Here is a 17,187-nt window from a genome sequence, read left to right as displayed (position 1 = left end):
TGATTAGGAGGGGGAAAGGAGGTTGGACTGGAACTGTTGTAGATGTCTGTTTTCTGTTCTCCTGTCAGTTTGTTTGTGCTGCAACCATTCAACACTACCGTGAGTTAGTACTACTATTTCATCCCAAAAATATTTCCCCATGGTTAGAACCTCCCTTTCCCACCCCTCCCCTCTACTGTTGAGGCAACCAACCTAGCTAGGAGGCTGGTGACCCCCTGTCCCCTATTCGCTGAACTCTGTTCCCTCTCTTGTTCCTATTGGTGGGCTGCCTCACTGGGACCCCTGTGAGTGTGCGAGGTCGTCCAATGAAACACAAGTTCACCGTCCACTCATAAATAGGTACTGGCCTCTCAACCACTTGTACTACAGTTACTGCTTTTGCCATGTAATTTGCCAGACAATAGGAAGTATATACCACGACAGTGTGTATATGGTTCTTATTGTTTGGAGCATGCTTGTTTGGAGACTGATGTGTCTTGGTTACTCCATTTAGTCTGTTCTCTCCTTCTTGTATGATCTCATTGCTCATACCTCGTTATGTGTGTTGGCTAAACCTTCATATTTCCTCTGTTTGCTCTCATATCCAAATTGACTGACTATTTGATAGATTTTTATTTCAGTGGAATAATATTTATGTTCTCCTCAAATGCCTGCTGTTCTGGAATCACATGTTTGTGTTGTCTAGCTGACTCCTATGGCCCTAGTCAAGCAATAATAGTTGTCAAGGAAACACAAACCGAATTGGGACATTTATTAAACACAATATTCACATCCTATACAGTTCCAATCTTCATTTCCATTATGCAGACGAGTAGAAACTGTTCAACATGGTGGATTCCGGAACATATTTGAACACGTCATGTATTCATTGGAGGTAAACGTATTTCTATGTGAGAGTTTGAGTTTTTGTTCTCAGTTTAGAGACCAGAGCTACGTACCAATGGCACCTTAGCCCCTACATAGTCCACTACTTTTGATTGGGCTCTGGTCAAGACGTGACCCAGGCCCTATGCTGACCTGGAATATAATGGATTTAGAAAGAAGGGACCAAAAAAAGGCCTGCTTGTCTGAGAGGGGCTGGGGAGAGGAAGAAGAGGACTGCTGATATTTTTAGCCTTCCTGTCTGGGACTACAGGCTATTTTTGAGGAGGAGGGAGAGCGGGAGAGAGACTTGCCCAGGGTGAGCAGTGGAGGTGTGACGGTCACACGGTGCTGAATGTCCCACTCGGCATTCTTGCTACAGTGAAGAGGCTGTGGTTAGGGCTGTTATTGGAGACCAGGCCCTGTGTAGTTCCCTGTCTGCACATACTTATATTGGTCTGAAAAGACACAGCAGTTATTGGAAAGTTACAGGGTAGCAGATGGTATAGAAAGATTGTGTGTGTGTCAGTGTTTTTAAATATTATTGTGGGGACCAGAAGTCCACACAAGAATAGTAAACAAACAAAGATTTGATCAACTGGGGATGTTTTATTGGTCTCCATGAGGTCAAATGCTATTTCTAAGGGGTTTATGGTTAAGGTTAGAATTAGTGTTAGGTTTAGAATTACGTTAAGGGTTAGGAGCTAGTGTTAGTTTTAGGGTTAAAGTAAGAGTATGGGTTAGGTTTAGGGAAAATACAATTTTGAATGGGAGTGAATTGTGGTTCCCCAGAAGGTTAGCTGTACAAGACAGTGAGGGTGTAGGCGAGCCTGTGCTGTACATCCACCTATGAACAACAGGGCAGCCATTGAACTAGTTAAGTAACAGCTAGAAGCTTGTCCAGCTATTGAACTAGTTAAGTAACAGCTAGAAGCTTGTCCAGCCAATGAACTAGTTAAGTAACAGCTAGAAGCTTGTCCAGCCAAAGAACTAGTTAAGTAACAGCTAGAAGCTTGTCCAGCCAATGAACTAGTTAAGTAACAGCTAGAAGCTTGTCCAGAGAACTGAAGAGGCTACCATAAGCTACCAATATGCTGATGGTGAGTGAGGGGGATTAGACAGCTGGTTTACACTGTAGCCTGGCCAGTAGCTACGTTATCTGTTCTGCTGCTATACTGTATGGAGTAGGTGCAGTTTGCCTCTAGACGCCGATCTCAGGTCAGTTTTGCATTTCCCCCACAAATGGTTAGGAGAGGGGAAGTGTACACTATAGCCTTAACCCAGACTAGGCCGGGCCAAGCCAGGGAGCAGATTTAAGACCTCCCCAGGGGGGAGAGGCAGCCTTTTGGCCTGACCTTCCAGAACCACTGCCTGGGGCTAAGAGCCTTAGTATTACACTGTCAACCTGCAGGAGTGTGTGTTAGTGTGAATATATGTGTGTATGCTGTTGTAAGTATTGTCGTGTCACTAACAACACCCTCAACTCGAAAAGCCCTGTTTCTATCAATCATCGAGTCAGGCAAAATCCACATTAATAAGATACTAACACTCAAATGAAGAAATGGCACCCAAATTACATTACACCTCTGCTTCCTTTTACGGAGACACTTCCCACTTCCTCTCCACAAAGTTAATTAAACTGCATACATTTTTAATGAATGAATCAAAGAGGGAAAGAAATTTGTGTTCAATTACTGTTCATTACAAAGCATTTGCATGGGCTGCCGTCTGGTTCCAAATCACACCAGGGCCCTTATCAAAAGAAGTGCAGTAATTGGGAATAGGGGGCCATTTAAAACACGGCCCTTGCATAGACCCTCAAACTCAACTCTGGACCTCCAAGACAGTTTCATTGTTCCCCTTTAATCAGAGGCTGACTTAGACCTGGGACACCAGGTGTGTTCAATGAATTATCAGGTAGAACAGAAACCCAACAAGCTCCTGCCCTCATAGGGTTAATTATCAGGTAGAACAGAAACCCAACAGGCTCCGGCCCTCATAGGGTTAATTATCAGGTAGAACAGAAACCCAACAGGCTCTGGCCCTCGTCAGAAACCCAAGAGGCTCCGGCCCTCAGGGTTAATTATCAGGTAGAACAGAAACCCAAGAGGCTCCGGCCCTCATAGGGTTAATTATCAGGTAGAACAGAAACCCAACAGGCTCCGGCCCTCATAGGGTCAGAGTTGAAGACCCCTGGACTAAAGGACGAATGTTGGATCCGTAGCAAAATGTTTTGCAACTGATTAACTAAAAAACAAGTGTTACTTATTGGACAAATGTAGGTTGGTACCTCCCCATTTCAGCCCATTAGCCTCCAATTGAATCCTTGTGAATACACCCCAGATAGATTAGGCTCTTATTTGCTACATAATGGTGAGGACATGAGTGATTGCCTCACTAATTGCCTTTTGCAGTGATGGCCATCTTCTAACTAAAACCCTCTCAGCTCAGAAGATTTGCTTCTCAATAGACAACAAGACAGAGTTGACCCCCAAAGGGCTTTATCTTCCAAAGTGTGCACTGGTCTACTCTCCCCTCACTAGACTGGTCTACTCTCCCCTCACTAGACTGATCTACTCTCCCCTCACTAGACTGATCTACTCCCCCCTCACTAGACTGGTCTACTCCCCCCTCACTAGACTGGTCTACTCCCCCCTCACTAGACTGGTCTACTCTCCCCTCACTAGACTGGTCTACTCTCCCTCACTAGACTGGTCTACTCTCCCTCACTAGACTGGTCTACTCTCCCTCACTAGACTGGTCTACTCTCCCCTCACTAGACTGGTCTACTCTCCCCTCACTAGACTGGTCTACTCTCCCCTCACTAGACTGGTCTACTCTCCCCTCACTAGACTGGTCTACTCTCCCCTCACTAGACTGGTCTACTCTCCCCTCACTAGACTGATCTATTCTCCCCTCACTAGACTGATCTATTCTCCCCTCACTAGACTGGTCTACTCTCCCCTCACTAGACTGGTCTACTCTCCCCTCACTAGACTGGTCTACTCTCCCCTCACTAGACTGATCTACTCCCCCTCACTAGACTGGTCTACTCTCCCCTCACTAGACTGGTCTACTCCCCCTCACTACACTGGTCTACTCTCCCCTCACTAGACTGGTCTACTCCCCCTCACTAGACTGGTCTACTCCCCCCTCACTAGACTGATCTATTCTCCCCTCACTAGACTGATCTATTCTCCCCTCACTAGACTGGTCTACTCTTCCCCTCACTAGACTGGTCTACTCTTCCCCTCACTAGACTGGTCTACTCTTCCCCTCACTAGACTGGTCTACTCTTCCCCTCACTAGACTGGTCTACTCTTCCCTCACTAGACTGGTCTACTCTTCCCCTCACTAGACTGGTCTACTCTTCCCCTCACTAGACTGGTCTACTCTTCCCCTCACTAGACTGGTCTACTCTTCCCCTCACTAGACTGGTCTACTCTTCCCCTCACTAGACTGGTCTACTCTTCCCCTCATGTATTTAAAAGGAACAGACTGGTAGAATATGGTAGAAACTCCCTCCCAACTATGCTTGCACCAATCCAATGCTTGTAAATACATGTCGGGGAGTGAACAAGTGCACACTTCTGGATGAAGGCTTAGAGAATTGGAACTCAGCCATAGGGATGTGGACTTACTGGAGTCCTGATTTGCCATCCTTCTCCTAAAGTGTGCACTTGCATACTCCCTGTCATGGATTTTAAACACATTGGATTGGTGGAAACGTTGACTGTATGTGGTTTCCCCACCATTGTTAAATCCATGATGGGAAGTCTTCAAGTGCACACTTTAGGAAACGTGTGGAGAATCAGAACAAGCCATAAAGACCAGCATAAGACATGTATGTATAAACAGAAGTACAAACAATTCAGCAGCATGTTGGTATGGCCATGTCACAATGGCTCTTTCTAGGCTTACTTCTTGTTGATTGGCTTACAGTGTCCTCTGTTGTGGGTTGGATTGGACCTTGATATTATTTTATGTCACTCATGCTGCTCTTTGTCCATTGGTCAGTCTGGATGTCTTTCTCCATTCTCAATTGGCTGGCCTCTTGTCTCTATGTCTATTGGCTGGTCCTTATAGTATCTCAGTTTCTATATTGGCCAACACGGATATGTTTGTGTTTGTATTGGCTGATGCTGACGTCTCTCTTTCTCTCTATTGGCTGACTTGAACGTGTTTGTGTCTCCATGGGCAGACATTGGTTAATGTCCCTGTCTCTTTTAATTGTTCAACACTTCTTTATCCATCTCTACCAGGGTTGGGGTCAATTCAGTTCTCAATTCAGTTCATGAATTGAAAAAATAGTAGGCAAAACTCAACTGACCCCAACCCTGCTATCTACCCCTTTGGCCTGATCCCACATCCATCACTCTTCCTTACTCTGACCCTCCCTCTCTCCTCTCCCATAGGCCAGCCACACAGGCATGCGCTCATATATTTACAACCGGAGCTCTGTGATTGGCTCGCAGGCGGAGCACAGCGGCATGCGGACCTACTTCTTCAGCGCCGACACACAAGAAGACATGAACGGCTGGGTGAAGGCCATGAACCAGGCGGCGCTGATGCAGAACCACACCGCCAGCCTCAAGAGGTAGTTGTTGTTAAAGTGGCCCTGGCCTCGATCCTGGGTCAGTTTAGCATTTTGCCCACCAATGGTTAAGGTTAATATCTGGGGAGGGGAAGCTGATCTCTAGATCTGTACCTAGGGGAAAGTTCACCATGGAACCAAGAGGTACGCTGCCTGGGAATTTGCACTTTTATGAGTGAGTGAGAGACTGGTGCGTGCATGGCAATTCTTAACTCCGTGTCTCTCTGAATATGTCTGTCTGGGGAAAGAGAGACACATTTGTTTGCCAGTCTGTCAGTCTCATTGATTGTGAGTGTTGATGCGTGTGTATGCCTTTGCAGCAGAGAGTGCATTCACCATGCTCACAAATTGCATTGGTACACAAACAAACACCCACACAGAGCCCAATAGATTGCAGCTCTGTCTCTTTGCTGGAGAGAGAGAGCCAGACAGACAGACAGCCTGCAAATTGAGACTCTGCATGTTGAATTCTGCAGAAATATCCTCTGTGTACAACGTAAAACACCAAATAATGCATTCAGAGCATTAGGCCTAGACCGGCTAATTTTCAAAATCCAGAAAAGAGACGTTAAATTCTACAACCGCCTAAAAAGAAGCAATTTCCAAACTTTCCATAACAAAGCCATCACAAAGAGATGCACCTTGAGAAGAGTCCCCTAAGCAATCTGGTCCACAAACAGAGCCCTAGGACAGCAATTACACCCAACCAAATAATGAGAAAACAAAAATATAATTACTTGACACATTGGAAAGAATTCTAGTCTAGGGTATCTCTATCTAGTCTAGGTATCTCTGTCTAGTCTAGGTATCTCTGTCTAGTCTAGGTATCTCTGTCTAGTCTCTAGTCTAGGTATCTCTGTCTAGTCTAGTCAAGGTATCTCTGTCTAGTCTAGGCTAGGGTATCTCTGTCTAGGCTAGGGTAACTCCGTCTAGGCTAGGGTATCTCTGTCTAGTCTATGGTATCTCTGTCTAGTCTAGGTATCTCTGTCTAGTCTAGGTATCTCTGTCTAGTCTAGGTATCTCTGTCTAGTCTAGGTATCTCTGTCTAGTCTAGGTATCTCTGTCTAGTCTAGGTATCTCTGTCTAGTCTAGGTATCTCTGTCTAGTCTAGGTATCTCTGTCTAGTCTAGGTATCTCTGTCTAGTCTAGGCTAGGGTATCTCTGTCTAGTCTATGGTATCTCTGTCTAGTCTAGGTATCTCTGTCTAGTCTAGGTATCTCTGTCTAGTCTAGGCTAGGGTATCTTTGTCTAGGCTAGGGTATCTTTGTCTAGGCTAGGGTATCTCTGTCTAGTCTATGGTATCTCTGTCTAGTCTAGGTATCTCTGTCTAGTCTAGGTATCTCTGTCTAGTCTAGGTATCACTGTCTAGTCTAGGTATCACTGTCTAGTCTAGGTATCACTGTCTAGTCTAGGTATCTCTGTCTCGTCTAGGCTACGGTATCTCTGTCTAGTCTAGGTATCTCTTTCTAGTCTAGGTATTTCTGTCTTGTCTAGTCTAGGTATCTCTGTCTAGTCTAGTCTAGGTATCTCTGTCTAGTCTAGGTATTTCTGTCTTGTCTAGTCTAGGTATTTCTGTCTTGTCTAGTTATTTATGTCTAGTCTAGGTATTTATGTCTAGTCTAGGTATTTATGTCTTGTCTAGGTATCTCTGTCTAGTCTAGGTATCTCTGTCTAGTCTAGGTATCTCTGACTAGTCTAGTCTAGGTATCTCTGTCTAGTCTAGGTATCTCTGTCTAGTCTAGGTATCTCTGTCTAGTCTAGGTATCTCTGTCTAGTCTAGGCTAGAGTATCTATGTCTAGTCTAGGTATCTCTGTCTAGTCTAGGCTAGAGTATCTCTGTCTAGTCTAGGTATCTCTTTCTAGTCTAGTCTAGGTATCTCTGTCTTGTCTAGGTATCTCTGTCTAGTCTAGGTATCTCTGTCTAGTCTAGGGTACGGTATCTCTTTCTAGTCTATTCTAGGTGTCTCTGTCTAGTCTAGGTATCTCTGTCTAGTCTAGGCTAGAGTGTCTCTGTCTAGTCTAGGCTAGAGTGTCTCTGTCTAGTCTAGGTATCTCTGTCTAGTCTAGTCTAGGTGTCTCTGTCTAGTCTAGTCTAGGTGTCTCTGTCTAGTCTAGTCTAGGTGTCTCTGTCTAGTCTAGGCTAGAGTGTCTCTGTCTAGTCTAGGCTAGAGTATCTCTGTCTAGTCTAGGTATCTCTTTCTAGTCTAGTCTAGGTATCTCTGTCTAGTCTAGGCTAGAGTATCTCTGTCTAGTCTAGGTATCTCTTTCTAGTCTAGTCTAGGTATCTCTTTCTAGTCTAGTCTAGGTATCTCTGTCTTGTCTAGGTATCTCTGTCTAGTCTAGGTATCTCTGTCTAGTCTAGGGTACGGTATCTCTTTCTAGTCTATTCTAGGTGTCTCTGTCTAGTCTAGGTATCTCTGTCTAGTCTAGGCTAGAGTGTCTCTGTCTAGTCTAGGCTAGAGTGTCTCTGTCTAGTCTAGGTATCTCTGTCTAGTCTAGTCTAGGTGTCTCTGTCTAGTCTAGTCTAGGTGTCTCTGTCTAGTCTAGTCTAGGTGTCTCTGTCTAGTCTAGGTGTCTCTGTCTAGTCTAGGCTAGAGTGTCTCTGTCTAGTCTAGGCTAGAGTGTCTCTGTCTAGTCTAGGCTAGAGTGTCTCTGTCTAGTCTAGGCTAGGGTATCTCTGTCTAGTCTAGGCTAGGGTATCTCTGTCTAGTCTAGGTATCTCTTTCTAGTCTAGTCTAGGTATCTCTGTCTTGTCTAGGTATCTCTGTCTAGTCTAGGTATCTCTGTCTAGTCTAGGGTACGGTATCTCTTTCTAGTCTATTCTAGGTGTCTCTGTCTAGTCTAGGTATCTCTGTCTAGTCTAGGCTAGAGTGTCTCTGTCTAGTCTAGGCTAGAGTGTCTCTGTGTAGTCTAGGCTAGAGTGTCTCTGTCTAATCTAGGCTAGAGTGTCTCTGTCTAGTCTAGGTGTCTCTGTCTAGTCTAGTCTAGGTGTCTCTGTCTAGTCTAGGTGTCTCTGTCTAGTCTAGGCTAGAGTGTCTCTGTCTAGTCTAGGCTAGAGTGTCTCTGTCTAGGCTAGAGTGTCTCTGTCTAGGCTAGAGTGTCTCTGTCTAGTCTAGGTGTCTCTGTCTAGTCTAGGTGTCTCTGTCTAGTCTAGGTGTCTCTGTCTAGGCTAGTGTCTCTGTCTAGTCTAGGCTAGAGTGTCTCTGTCTAGTCTGTGTCTCTGTCTAGTCTAGGCTAGAGTGTCTCTGTCTAGTCTAGGCTAGAGTGTCTCTGTCTAGTCTAGGTGTCTCTGTCTAGTCTAGGTATCTCTGTCTAGTCTAGGTATCTCTGTCTAGTCTAGTCTAGGTATCTCTGTCTAGGCTAGAGTGTCTCTGTCTAGTCTAGGCTAGAGTGTCTCTGTCTAGGCTAGAGTGTCTCTGTCTAGTCTAGTCTAGGTGTCTCTGTCTAGTCTAGTCTAGGTGTCTCTGTCTAGTCTAGTCTAGGTGTCTCTGTCTAGTCTAGTCTAGGTGTCTCTGTCTAGTCTAGGTGTCTCTGTCTAGTCTAGGCTAGAGTGTCTCTGTCTAGTCTAGTCTAGGCTAGAGTGTCTCTGTCTAGTCTAGTCTAGGCTAGAGTGTCTCTGTCTAGTCTAGGCTAGGGTATCTCTGTCTAGTCTAGGTATCTCTGTCTAGTTTAGGTATCTCTGTCTAGTCTAGGTATCTCTGTCTAGTCTAGGTATCTCTGTCTAGTCTAGGTATCTCTGTCTAGTCTAGTCTAGGTATCTCTGTCTAGTCTAGGCTAGGGTATCTTTGTCTAGGCTAGGGTATCTCTGTCTAGTCTATGGTATCTCTGTCTAGTCTAGGTATCTCTGTCTAGGTATCACTGTATAGTCTAGGTATCTCTGTCTCGTCTAGGCTACGGTATCTCTGTCTAGTCTAGGCTACGGTATCTCTGTAGTCTAGGCTACGGTATCTCTGTCTAGTCTAGGTATTTCTGTCTTGTCTAGTCTAGGTATCTCTGTCTAGTCTAGTTATTTCTGTCTTGTCTAGTCTAGTTATTTCTGTCTTGTCTAGTCTAGGTATTTCTGTCTTGTCTAGTTATTTATGTCTTGTCTAGTTTAGGTATTTATGTCTTGTCTAGGTATTTATGTCTAGTCTAGGTATTTATGTCTTGTCTAGTCTAGGTATTTATGTCTAGTCTAGGTATTTATGTCTAGTCTAGGTATTTATGTCTAGTCTAGGTATTTATGTCTTGTCTAGGTATCTCTGACTAGTCTAGTCTAGGTATCTCTGTCTAGTCTAGGTATCTCTGTCTAGTCTAGGCTAGAGTATCTCTGTCTAGTCTAGGTATCTCTTTCTAGTCTAGTCTAGGTATCTCTGTCTTGTCTATGTATCTCTGTCTAGTCTAGGTATCTCTGTCTAGTCTAGGGTACGGTATCTCTTTCTAGTCTATTCTAGGTGTCTCTGTCTATTCTAGGTGTCTCTGTCTAGTCTAGGTATCTCTGTCTAGTCTAGGCTAGAGTGTCTCTGTGTAGTCTAGGCTAGAGTGTCTCTGTGTAGTCTAGGCTAGAGTGTCTCTGTCTAGTCTAGGTATCTCTGTCTAGTCTAGGTATCTCTGTCTAGTCTAGGTATCTCTGTCTAGTCTAGGTATCTCTGTCTAGTCTAGGTATCTCTGTCTAGTCTAGGTATTTCTGTCTTGTCTAGTCTAGGTATTTCTGTCTTGTCTAGGTATTTCTGTCTTGTCTAGGTATTTCTGTCTTGTCTAGTTATTTCTGTCTTGTCTAGTTATTTATGTCTAGTTATTTATGTCTTGTCTAGTTATTTATGTCTTGTCTAGTTATTTATGTCTTGTCTAGTTATTTATGTCTAGTCTAGTTATTTATGTCTAGTCTAGTTATTTATGTCTTGTCTAGTCTAGGTATTTATGTCTTGTCTAGGTATTTATGTCTTGTCTAGGTATTTATGTCTAGTCTAGGTATTTATGTCTTGTCTAGGTATCTCTGACTAGTCTAGTCTAGGTATCTCTGACTAGTCTAGTCTAGGTATCTCTGTCTAGTCTAGATATCTCTGTCTAGTCTAGGTATCTCTGTCTAGTCTAGGCTAGAGTATCTCTGTCTAGTCTAGGTATCTCTTTCTAGTCTAGTCTAGGTATCTCTGTCTTGTCTAGGTATCTCTGTCTTGTCTATGTATCTCTGTCTAGTCTAGGTATCTCTGTCTAGTCTAGGGTACGGTATCTCTTTCTAGTCTATTCTAGGTGTCTCTGTCTATTCTAGGTGTCTCTGTCTAGTCTAGGTATCTCTGTCTAGTCTAGGCTAGAGTGTCTCTGTGTAGTCTAGGCTAGAGTGTCTCTGTGTAGTCTAGGCTAGAGGGTCTCTGTCTAGTCTAGGTATCTCTGTCTAGTCTAGGTATCTCTGTCTAGTCTAGGTATCTCTGTCTAGTCTAGGTATCTCTGTCTAGTCTAGGTATCTCTGTCTAGTCTAGGTATTTCTGTCTTGTCTAGGTATTTCTGTCTTGTCTAGTTATTTCTGTCTTGTCTAGTTATTTATGTCTTGTCTAGTCTAGTTATTTATGTCTAGTCTAGTTATTTATGTCTAGTCTAGTTATTTATGTCTAGTCTAGTTATTTATGTCTAGTCTAGTTATTTATGTCTTGTCTAGTCTAGGTATTTATGTCTTGTCTAGGTATTTATGTCTTGTCTAGGTATTTATGTCTAGTCTAGGTATTTATGTCTTGTCTAGGTATCTCTGACTAGTCTAGTCTAGGTATCTCTGTCTAGTCTAGGTATCTCTGTCTAGTCTAGGTATCTCTGTCTAGTCTAGGCTAGAGTATCTCTGTCTAGTCTAGGCTAGAGTATCTCTGTCTAGTCTAGGTATCTCTTTCTAGTCTAGTCTAGGTATCTCTGTCTTGTCTAGGTATCTCTGTCTAGTCTAGGTATTTCTGTCTAGTCTAGGGTACGGTATCTCTTTCTAGTCTATTCTAGGTGTCTCTGTCTATTCTAGGTGTCTCTGTCTAGCCTAGGTATCTCTGTCTAGTCTAGGCTAGAGTGTCTCTGTCTAGTCTAGGCTAGAGTGTCTCTGTCTAGTCTAGGCTAGAGTGTCTCTGTGTAGTCTAGGCTAGAGTGTCTCTGTCTAGGCTAGAGTGTCTCTGTCTAGTCTAGGTATCTCTGTCTAGTCTAGTCTAGGTGTCTCTGTCTAGTCTAGTCTAGGTGTCTCTGTCTAGTCTAGGCTAGAGTGTCTGTCTAGTCTAGGCTAGAGTGTCTCTGTCTAGTCTAGGCTAGAGTGTCTCTGTCTAGTATAGGCTAGAGTGTCTCTGTCTAGTCTAGGCTAGAGTGTCTCTGTCTAGGCTAGAGTGTCTCTGTCTAGTCTAGGTATCTCTGTCTAGTCTAGTCTAGGTGTCTCTGTCTAGTCTAGGTGTCTCTGTCTAGTCTAGGCTAGAGTGTCTCTGTCTAGTCTAGGCTAGAGTGTCTCTGTCTAGTCTAGGCTAGAGTGTCTCTGTCTAGTCTAGGCTAGAGTGTCTCTGTCTAGTCTAGGCTAGAGTGTCTGTCTCTGTCTAGTCTAGGCTAGAGTGTCTGTCTCTGTCTAGTCTAGGCTAGAGTGTATGTCTCTGTCTAGTCTAGGCTAGAGTGTCTGTCTAGTCTAGGCTAGAGTGTCTCTGTCTAGTCTAGTCTAGGTATCTCTGTCTAGTCTAGAGTATCTCTGTCTAGTCTAGAGTATCTCTGTCTAGTCTAGTCTAGAGTATCTCTGTCTAGTCTAGTCTAGAGTATCTCTGTCTAGTCTAGAGTATCTCTGTCTAGTCTAGGGTATCTCTGTCTAGGCTAGGGTGTCTCTGTCTAGTCTAGTCTAGGTATCTCTGTCTAGTCTAGGCTAGAGTGTCTCTGTCTAGTCTAGGCTAGAGTGTCTCTAGTCTAGTCTAGGTATCACTGTCTAGTCTAGTCTAGGTATCTCTGTCTAGTCTAGGTATCTGTCTAGTCTAGCTATCTCTGTCTAGGGTAGGGTATCTCTGTCTAGTCTAGGGTAGGGTATCTCTGTCTAGTCTAGGTATCTCTTTCTAGTCTAGTCTAGGTATCTCTGTCTTGTCTAGGTATCTCTGTCTAGTCTAGGTATCTCTGTCTAGTCTAGGGTACGGTATCTCTTTCTAGTCTATTCTAGGTGTCTCTGTCTAGTCTAGGTATCTCTGTCTAGTCTAGGCTAGAGTGTCTCTGTCTAGTCTAGGCTAGAGTGTCTCTGTCTAGTCTAGGCTAGAGTGTCTCTGTCTAATCTAGGCTAGAGTGTCTCTGTCTAGTCTAGGTATCTCTGTCTAGTCTAGTCTAGGTGTCTCTGTCTAGTCTAGTCTAGGTGTCTCTGTCTAGGTGTCTCTGTCTAGTCTAGGCTAGAGTGTCTCTGTCTAGTCTAGGCTAGAGTGTCTCTGTCTAGTCTAGGCTAGAGTGTCTCTGTCTAGTCTAGGCTAGAGTGTCTCTGTCTAGTCTAGGCTAGAGTGTCTCTGTCTAGTCTAGGCTAGAGTGTCTCTGTCTAGTCTAGGTATCTCTGTCTAGTCTAGGTATCTCTGTCTAGTCTAGGTATCTCTGTCTAGTCTAGGTATCTCTGTAGAGTCTAGTCTAGGTATTTATGTCTTGTCTAGTCTAGGTATTTATGTCTAGTCTAGGTATTTATGTCTTGTCTAGGTATCTCTGTCTAGTCTAGGTATCTCTGTCTAGTCTAGGTGTCTCTGTCTAGTCTAGGTGTCTCTGTCTAGTCTAGTCTAGGTGTCTCTGTCTAGTCTAGTCTAGGTGTCTCTGTCTAGTCTAGGTGTCTCTGTCTAGTCTAGGCTAGAGTGTCTCTGTCTAGTCTAGGCTAGAGTGTCTGTCTAGTCTAGTCTAGGCTAGAGTGTCTCTGTCTAGTCTAGGCTAGAGTGTCTCTGTCTAGGCTAGGTATCTCTGTCTAGTTTAGGTATCTCTGTCTAGTCTAGGTATCTCTGTCTAGTCTAGGTATCTCTGTCTAGTCTAGGTATCTCTGTCTAGTCTAGGTATCTCTGTCTAGTCTAGGTATCTCTGTCTAGTCTAGGTATCTCTGTCTAGTCTAGGTATCTCTGTCTAGTCTAGGCTAGAGTATCTCTGTCTAGTCTAGGTATCTCTTTCTAGTCTAGGTATCTCTGTCTTGTCTAGGTATCTCTGTCTAGTCTAGGTATCTCTGTCTAGTCTAGGGTACGGTATCTCTTTCTAGTCTATTCTAGGTGTCTCTGTCTAGTCTAGGTATCTCTGTCTAGTCTAGGCTAGAGTGTCTCTGTCTAGTCTAGGCTAGAGTGTCTCTGTCTAGTCTAGGTATCTCTGTCTAGTCTAGTCTAGGTGTCTCTGTCTAGTCTAGGTGTCTCTGTCTAGTCTAGGTATCTCTGTCTAGTCTAGGCTAGAGTGTCTCTGTCTAGTCTAGGTATCTCTGTCTAGTCTAGGCTAGAGTGTCTCTGTCTAGTCTAGGCTAGAGTGTCTCTGTGTAGTCTAGGCTAGAGTGTCTCTGTCTAATCTAGGCTAGAGTGTCTCTGTCTAGTCTAGGTATCTCTGTCTAGTCTAGTCTAGGTGTCTCTGTCTAGTCTAGTCTAGGTGTCTCTGTCTAGTCTAGGTATCTCTGTCTAGTCTAGGCTAGAGTGTCTCTGTCTAGTCTCTGTCTAGTCTAGGTATCTCTGTCTAGTCTAGGCTAGAGTGTCTCTGTCTAGTCTAGGCTAGAGTGTCTCTGTGTAGTCTAGGCTAGAGTGTCTCTGTCTAATCTAGGCTAGAGTGTCTCTGTCTAGTCTAGGTATCTCTGTCTAGTCTAGTCTAGGTGTCTCTGTCTAGTCTAGTCTAGGTGTCTCTGTCTAGTCTAGTCTAGGTGTCTCTGTCTAGTCTAGGCTAGAGTGTCTCTGTCTAGTCTAAGCTAGAGTGTCTCTGTCTAGTCTAGGCTAGAGTGTCTCTGTCTAGTCTAGGCTAGAGTGTCTCTGTCTAGTCTAGGCTAGAGTGTCTCTGTCTAGTCTAGGTATCTCTGTCTAGTCTAGGTATCTCTGTCTAGTCTAGGTATCTCTGTCTAGTCTAGGTATCTCTGTCTAGTCTAGGTATCTCTGTCTAGTCTAGGTATCTCTGTAGAGTCTAGTCTAGGTATCTCTGTCTAGGCTAGAGTGTCTCTGTCTAGTCTAGGCTAGAGTGTCTCTGTCTAATCTAGGCTAGAGTGTCTCTGTCTAGTCTAGGTATCTCTGTCTAGTCTAGGTGTCTCTGTCTAGTCTAGTCTAGGTGTCTCTGTCTAGTCTAGGTGTCTCTGTCTAGTCTAGTCTAGGTGTCTCTGTCTAGTCTAGGTGTCTCTGTCTAGTCTAGGCTAGAGTGTCTCTGTCTAGTCTAGGCTAGAGTGTCTCTGTCTAGTCTAGGCTAGAGTGTCTCTGTCTAGTCTAGGCTAGAGTGTCTCTGTCTAGGCTAGGGTATCTCTGTCTAGTCTAGGTATCTCTGTCTAGTTTAGGTATCTCTGTCTAGTCTAGGTATCTCTGTCTAGTCTAGGTATCTCTGTCTAGTCTAGGTATCTCTGTCTAGTCTAGTCTAGGTATCTTTGTCTAGGCTAGGGTATCTCTGTCTAGTCTATGGTATCTCTGTCTAGTCTAGGTATCTCTGTCTAGGTATCACTGTATAGTCTAGGTATCTCTGTCTCGTCTAGGCTACGGTATCTCTGTCTAGTCTAGGCTACGGTATCTCTGTCTAGTCTAGGCTACGGTATCTCTGTCTAGTCTAGGTATTTCTGTCTTGTCTAGTCTAGGTATCTCTGTCTAGTCTAGGTATTTCTGTCTTGTCTAGTCTAGGTATTTCTGTCTAGTCTAGGTATTTCTGTCTTGTCTAGTCTAGGTATCTCTGTCTAGTCTAGGTATTTCTGTCTTGTCTAGTCTAGGTATTTCTGTCTTGTCTAGGTATTTCTGTCTTGTCTAGGTATTTATGTCTTGTCTAGTCTAGTTATTTATGTCTTGTCTAGTCTAGGTATTTCTGTCTTGTCTAGTCTAGGTATTTCTGTCTTGTCTAGGTATTTCTGTCTTGTCTAGGTATTTATGTCTTGTCTAGTCTAGTTATTTATGTCTTGTCTAGTCTAGGTATTTATGTCTTGTCTAGTCTAGGTATTTATGTCTTGTCTAGGTATTTATGTCTAGTCTAGGTATTTATGTCTTGTCTAGGTATCTCTGACTAGTCTAGTCTAGGTATCTCTGTCTAGTCTAGGTATCTCTGTCTAGTCTAGGTATCTCTGTCTAGTCTAGGTATCTCTGTCTAGTCTAGGCTAGGTATCTCTGTCTAGTCTAGGTATTTCTGTCTAGTCTAGGGTACGGTATCTCTTTCTAGTCTATTCTAGGTGTCTCTGTCTATTCTAGGTGTCTCTGTCTAGTCTAGGTATCTCTGTCTAGTCTAGGCTAGAGTGTCTCTGTCTAGTCTAGGCTAGAGTGTCTCTGTCTAGGCTAGAGTGTCTCTGTCTAGTCTAGGTATCTCTGTCTAGTCTAGTCTAGGTGTCTCTGTCTAGTCTAGTCTAGGTGTCTCTGTCTAGTCTAGGCTAGAGTGTCTCTGTCTAGTCTAGGCTAGAGTGTCTCTGTCTAGTCTAGGTATTTCTGTCTTGTCTAGTCTAGGTATTTCTGTCTAGTCTAGTTATTTATGTCTTGTCTAGGTATTTATGTCTTGTCTAGGTATTTATGTCTAGTCTAGGTATTTATGTCTTGTCTAGTCTAGGTATTTATGTCTAGTCTAGGTATTTATGTCTTGTCTAGGTATCTCTGTCTAGTCTAGGTATCTCTGTCTAGTCTAGGTGTCTCTGTCTAGTCTAGGTGTCTCTGTCTAGTCTAGTCTAGGTGTCTCTGTCTAGTCTAGTCTAGGTGTCTCTGTCTAGTCTAGGTGTCTCTGTCTAGTCTAGGCTAGAGTGTCTCTGTCTAGTCTAGGCTAGAGTGTCTGTCTAGTCTAGTCTAGGCTAGAGTGTCTCTGTCTAGTCTAGGCTAGAGTGTCTCTGTCTAGGCTAGGTATCTCTGTCTAGTTTAGGTATCTCTGTCTAGTCTAGGTATCTCTGTCTAGTCTAGGTATCTCTGTCTAGTCTAGGTATCTCTGTCTAGTCTAGGTATCTCTGTCTAGTCTAGGTATCTCTGTCTAGTCTAGGTATCTCTGTCTAGTCTAGGCTAGAGTATCTCTGTCTAGTCTAGGTATCTCTTTCTAGTCTAGTCTAGGTATCTCTGTCTTGTCTAGGTATCTCTGTCTAGTCTAGGTATCTCTGTCTAGTCTAGGGTACGGTATCTCTTTCTAGTCTATTCTAGGTGTCTCTGTCTAGTCTAGGTATCTCTGTCTAGTCTAGGCTAGAGTGTCTCTGTCTAGTCTAGGCTAGAGTGTCTCTGTCTAGTCTAGGTATCTCTGTCTAGTCTAGTCTAGGTGTCTCTGTCTAGTCTAGGTGTCTCTGTCTAGTCTAGGTATCTCTGTCTAGTCTAGGCTAGAGTGTCTCTGTCTAGTCTAGGTATCTCTGTCTAGTCTAGGCTAGAGTGTCTCTGTCTAGTCTAGGCTAGAGTGTCTCTGTGTAGTCTAGGCTAGAGTGTCTCTGTCTAATCTAGGCTAGAGTGTCTCTGTCTAGTCTAGGTATCTCTGTCTAGTCTAGTCTAGGTGTCTCTGTCTAGTCTAGTCTAGGTGTCTCTGTCTAGTCTAGGTATCTCTGTCTAGTCTAGGCTAGAGTGTCTCTGTCTAGTCTAGGTATCTCTGTCTAGTCTAGGCTAGAGTGTCTCTGTCTAGTCTAGGCTAGAGTGTCTCTGTGTAGTCTAGGCTAG

General features: G+C 43.9%; 1 protein-coding gene across 1 annotated transcript in view; it reads left to right on the top strand.

Moving 5' to 3' along the window:
- The window catches only part of LOC115144711 (pleckstrin homology domain-containing family A member 7-like), a 233,213-nt gene that overhangs the window by 159,871 nt on the left and 56,155 nt on the right, over nucleotides 1-17,187 (top strand). Inside the window, 1 exon segment of the mRNA XM_065002989.1 lies at nucleotides 5,277-5,458. Coding sequence (XP_064859061.1) covers nucleotides 5,277-5,458 — 182 coding nt within the window.

Source organism: Oncorhynchus nerka, linkage group LG17 (assembly GCF_034236695.1).
Source record: "Oncorhynchus nerka isolate Pitt River linkage group LG17, Oner_Uvic_2.0, whole genome shotgun sequence".
NCBI classification, from domain to species: Eukaryota; Metazoa; Chordata; class Actinopteri; order Salmoniformes; family Salmonidae; genus Oncorhynchus; species Oncorhynchus nerka.
This window is presented reverse-complemented; position numbering and strand designations above follow the sequence as displayed.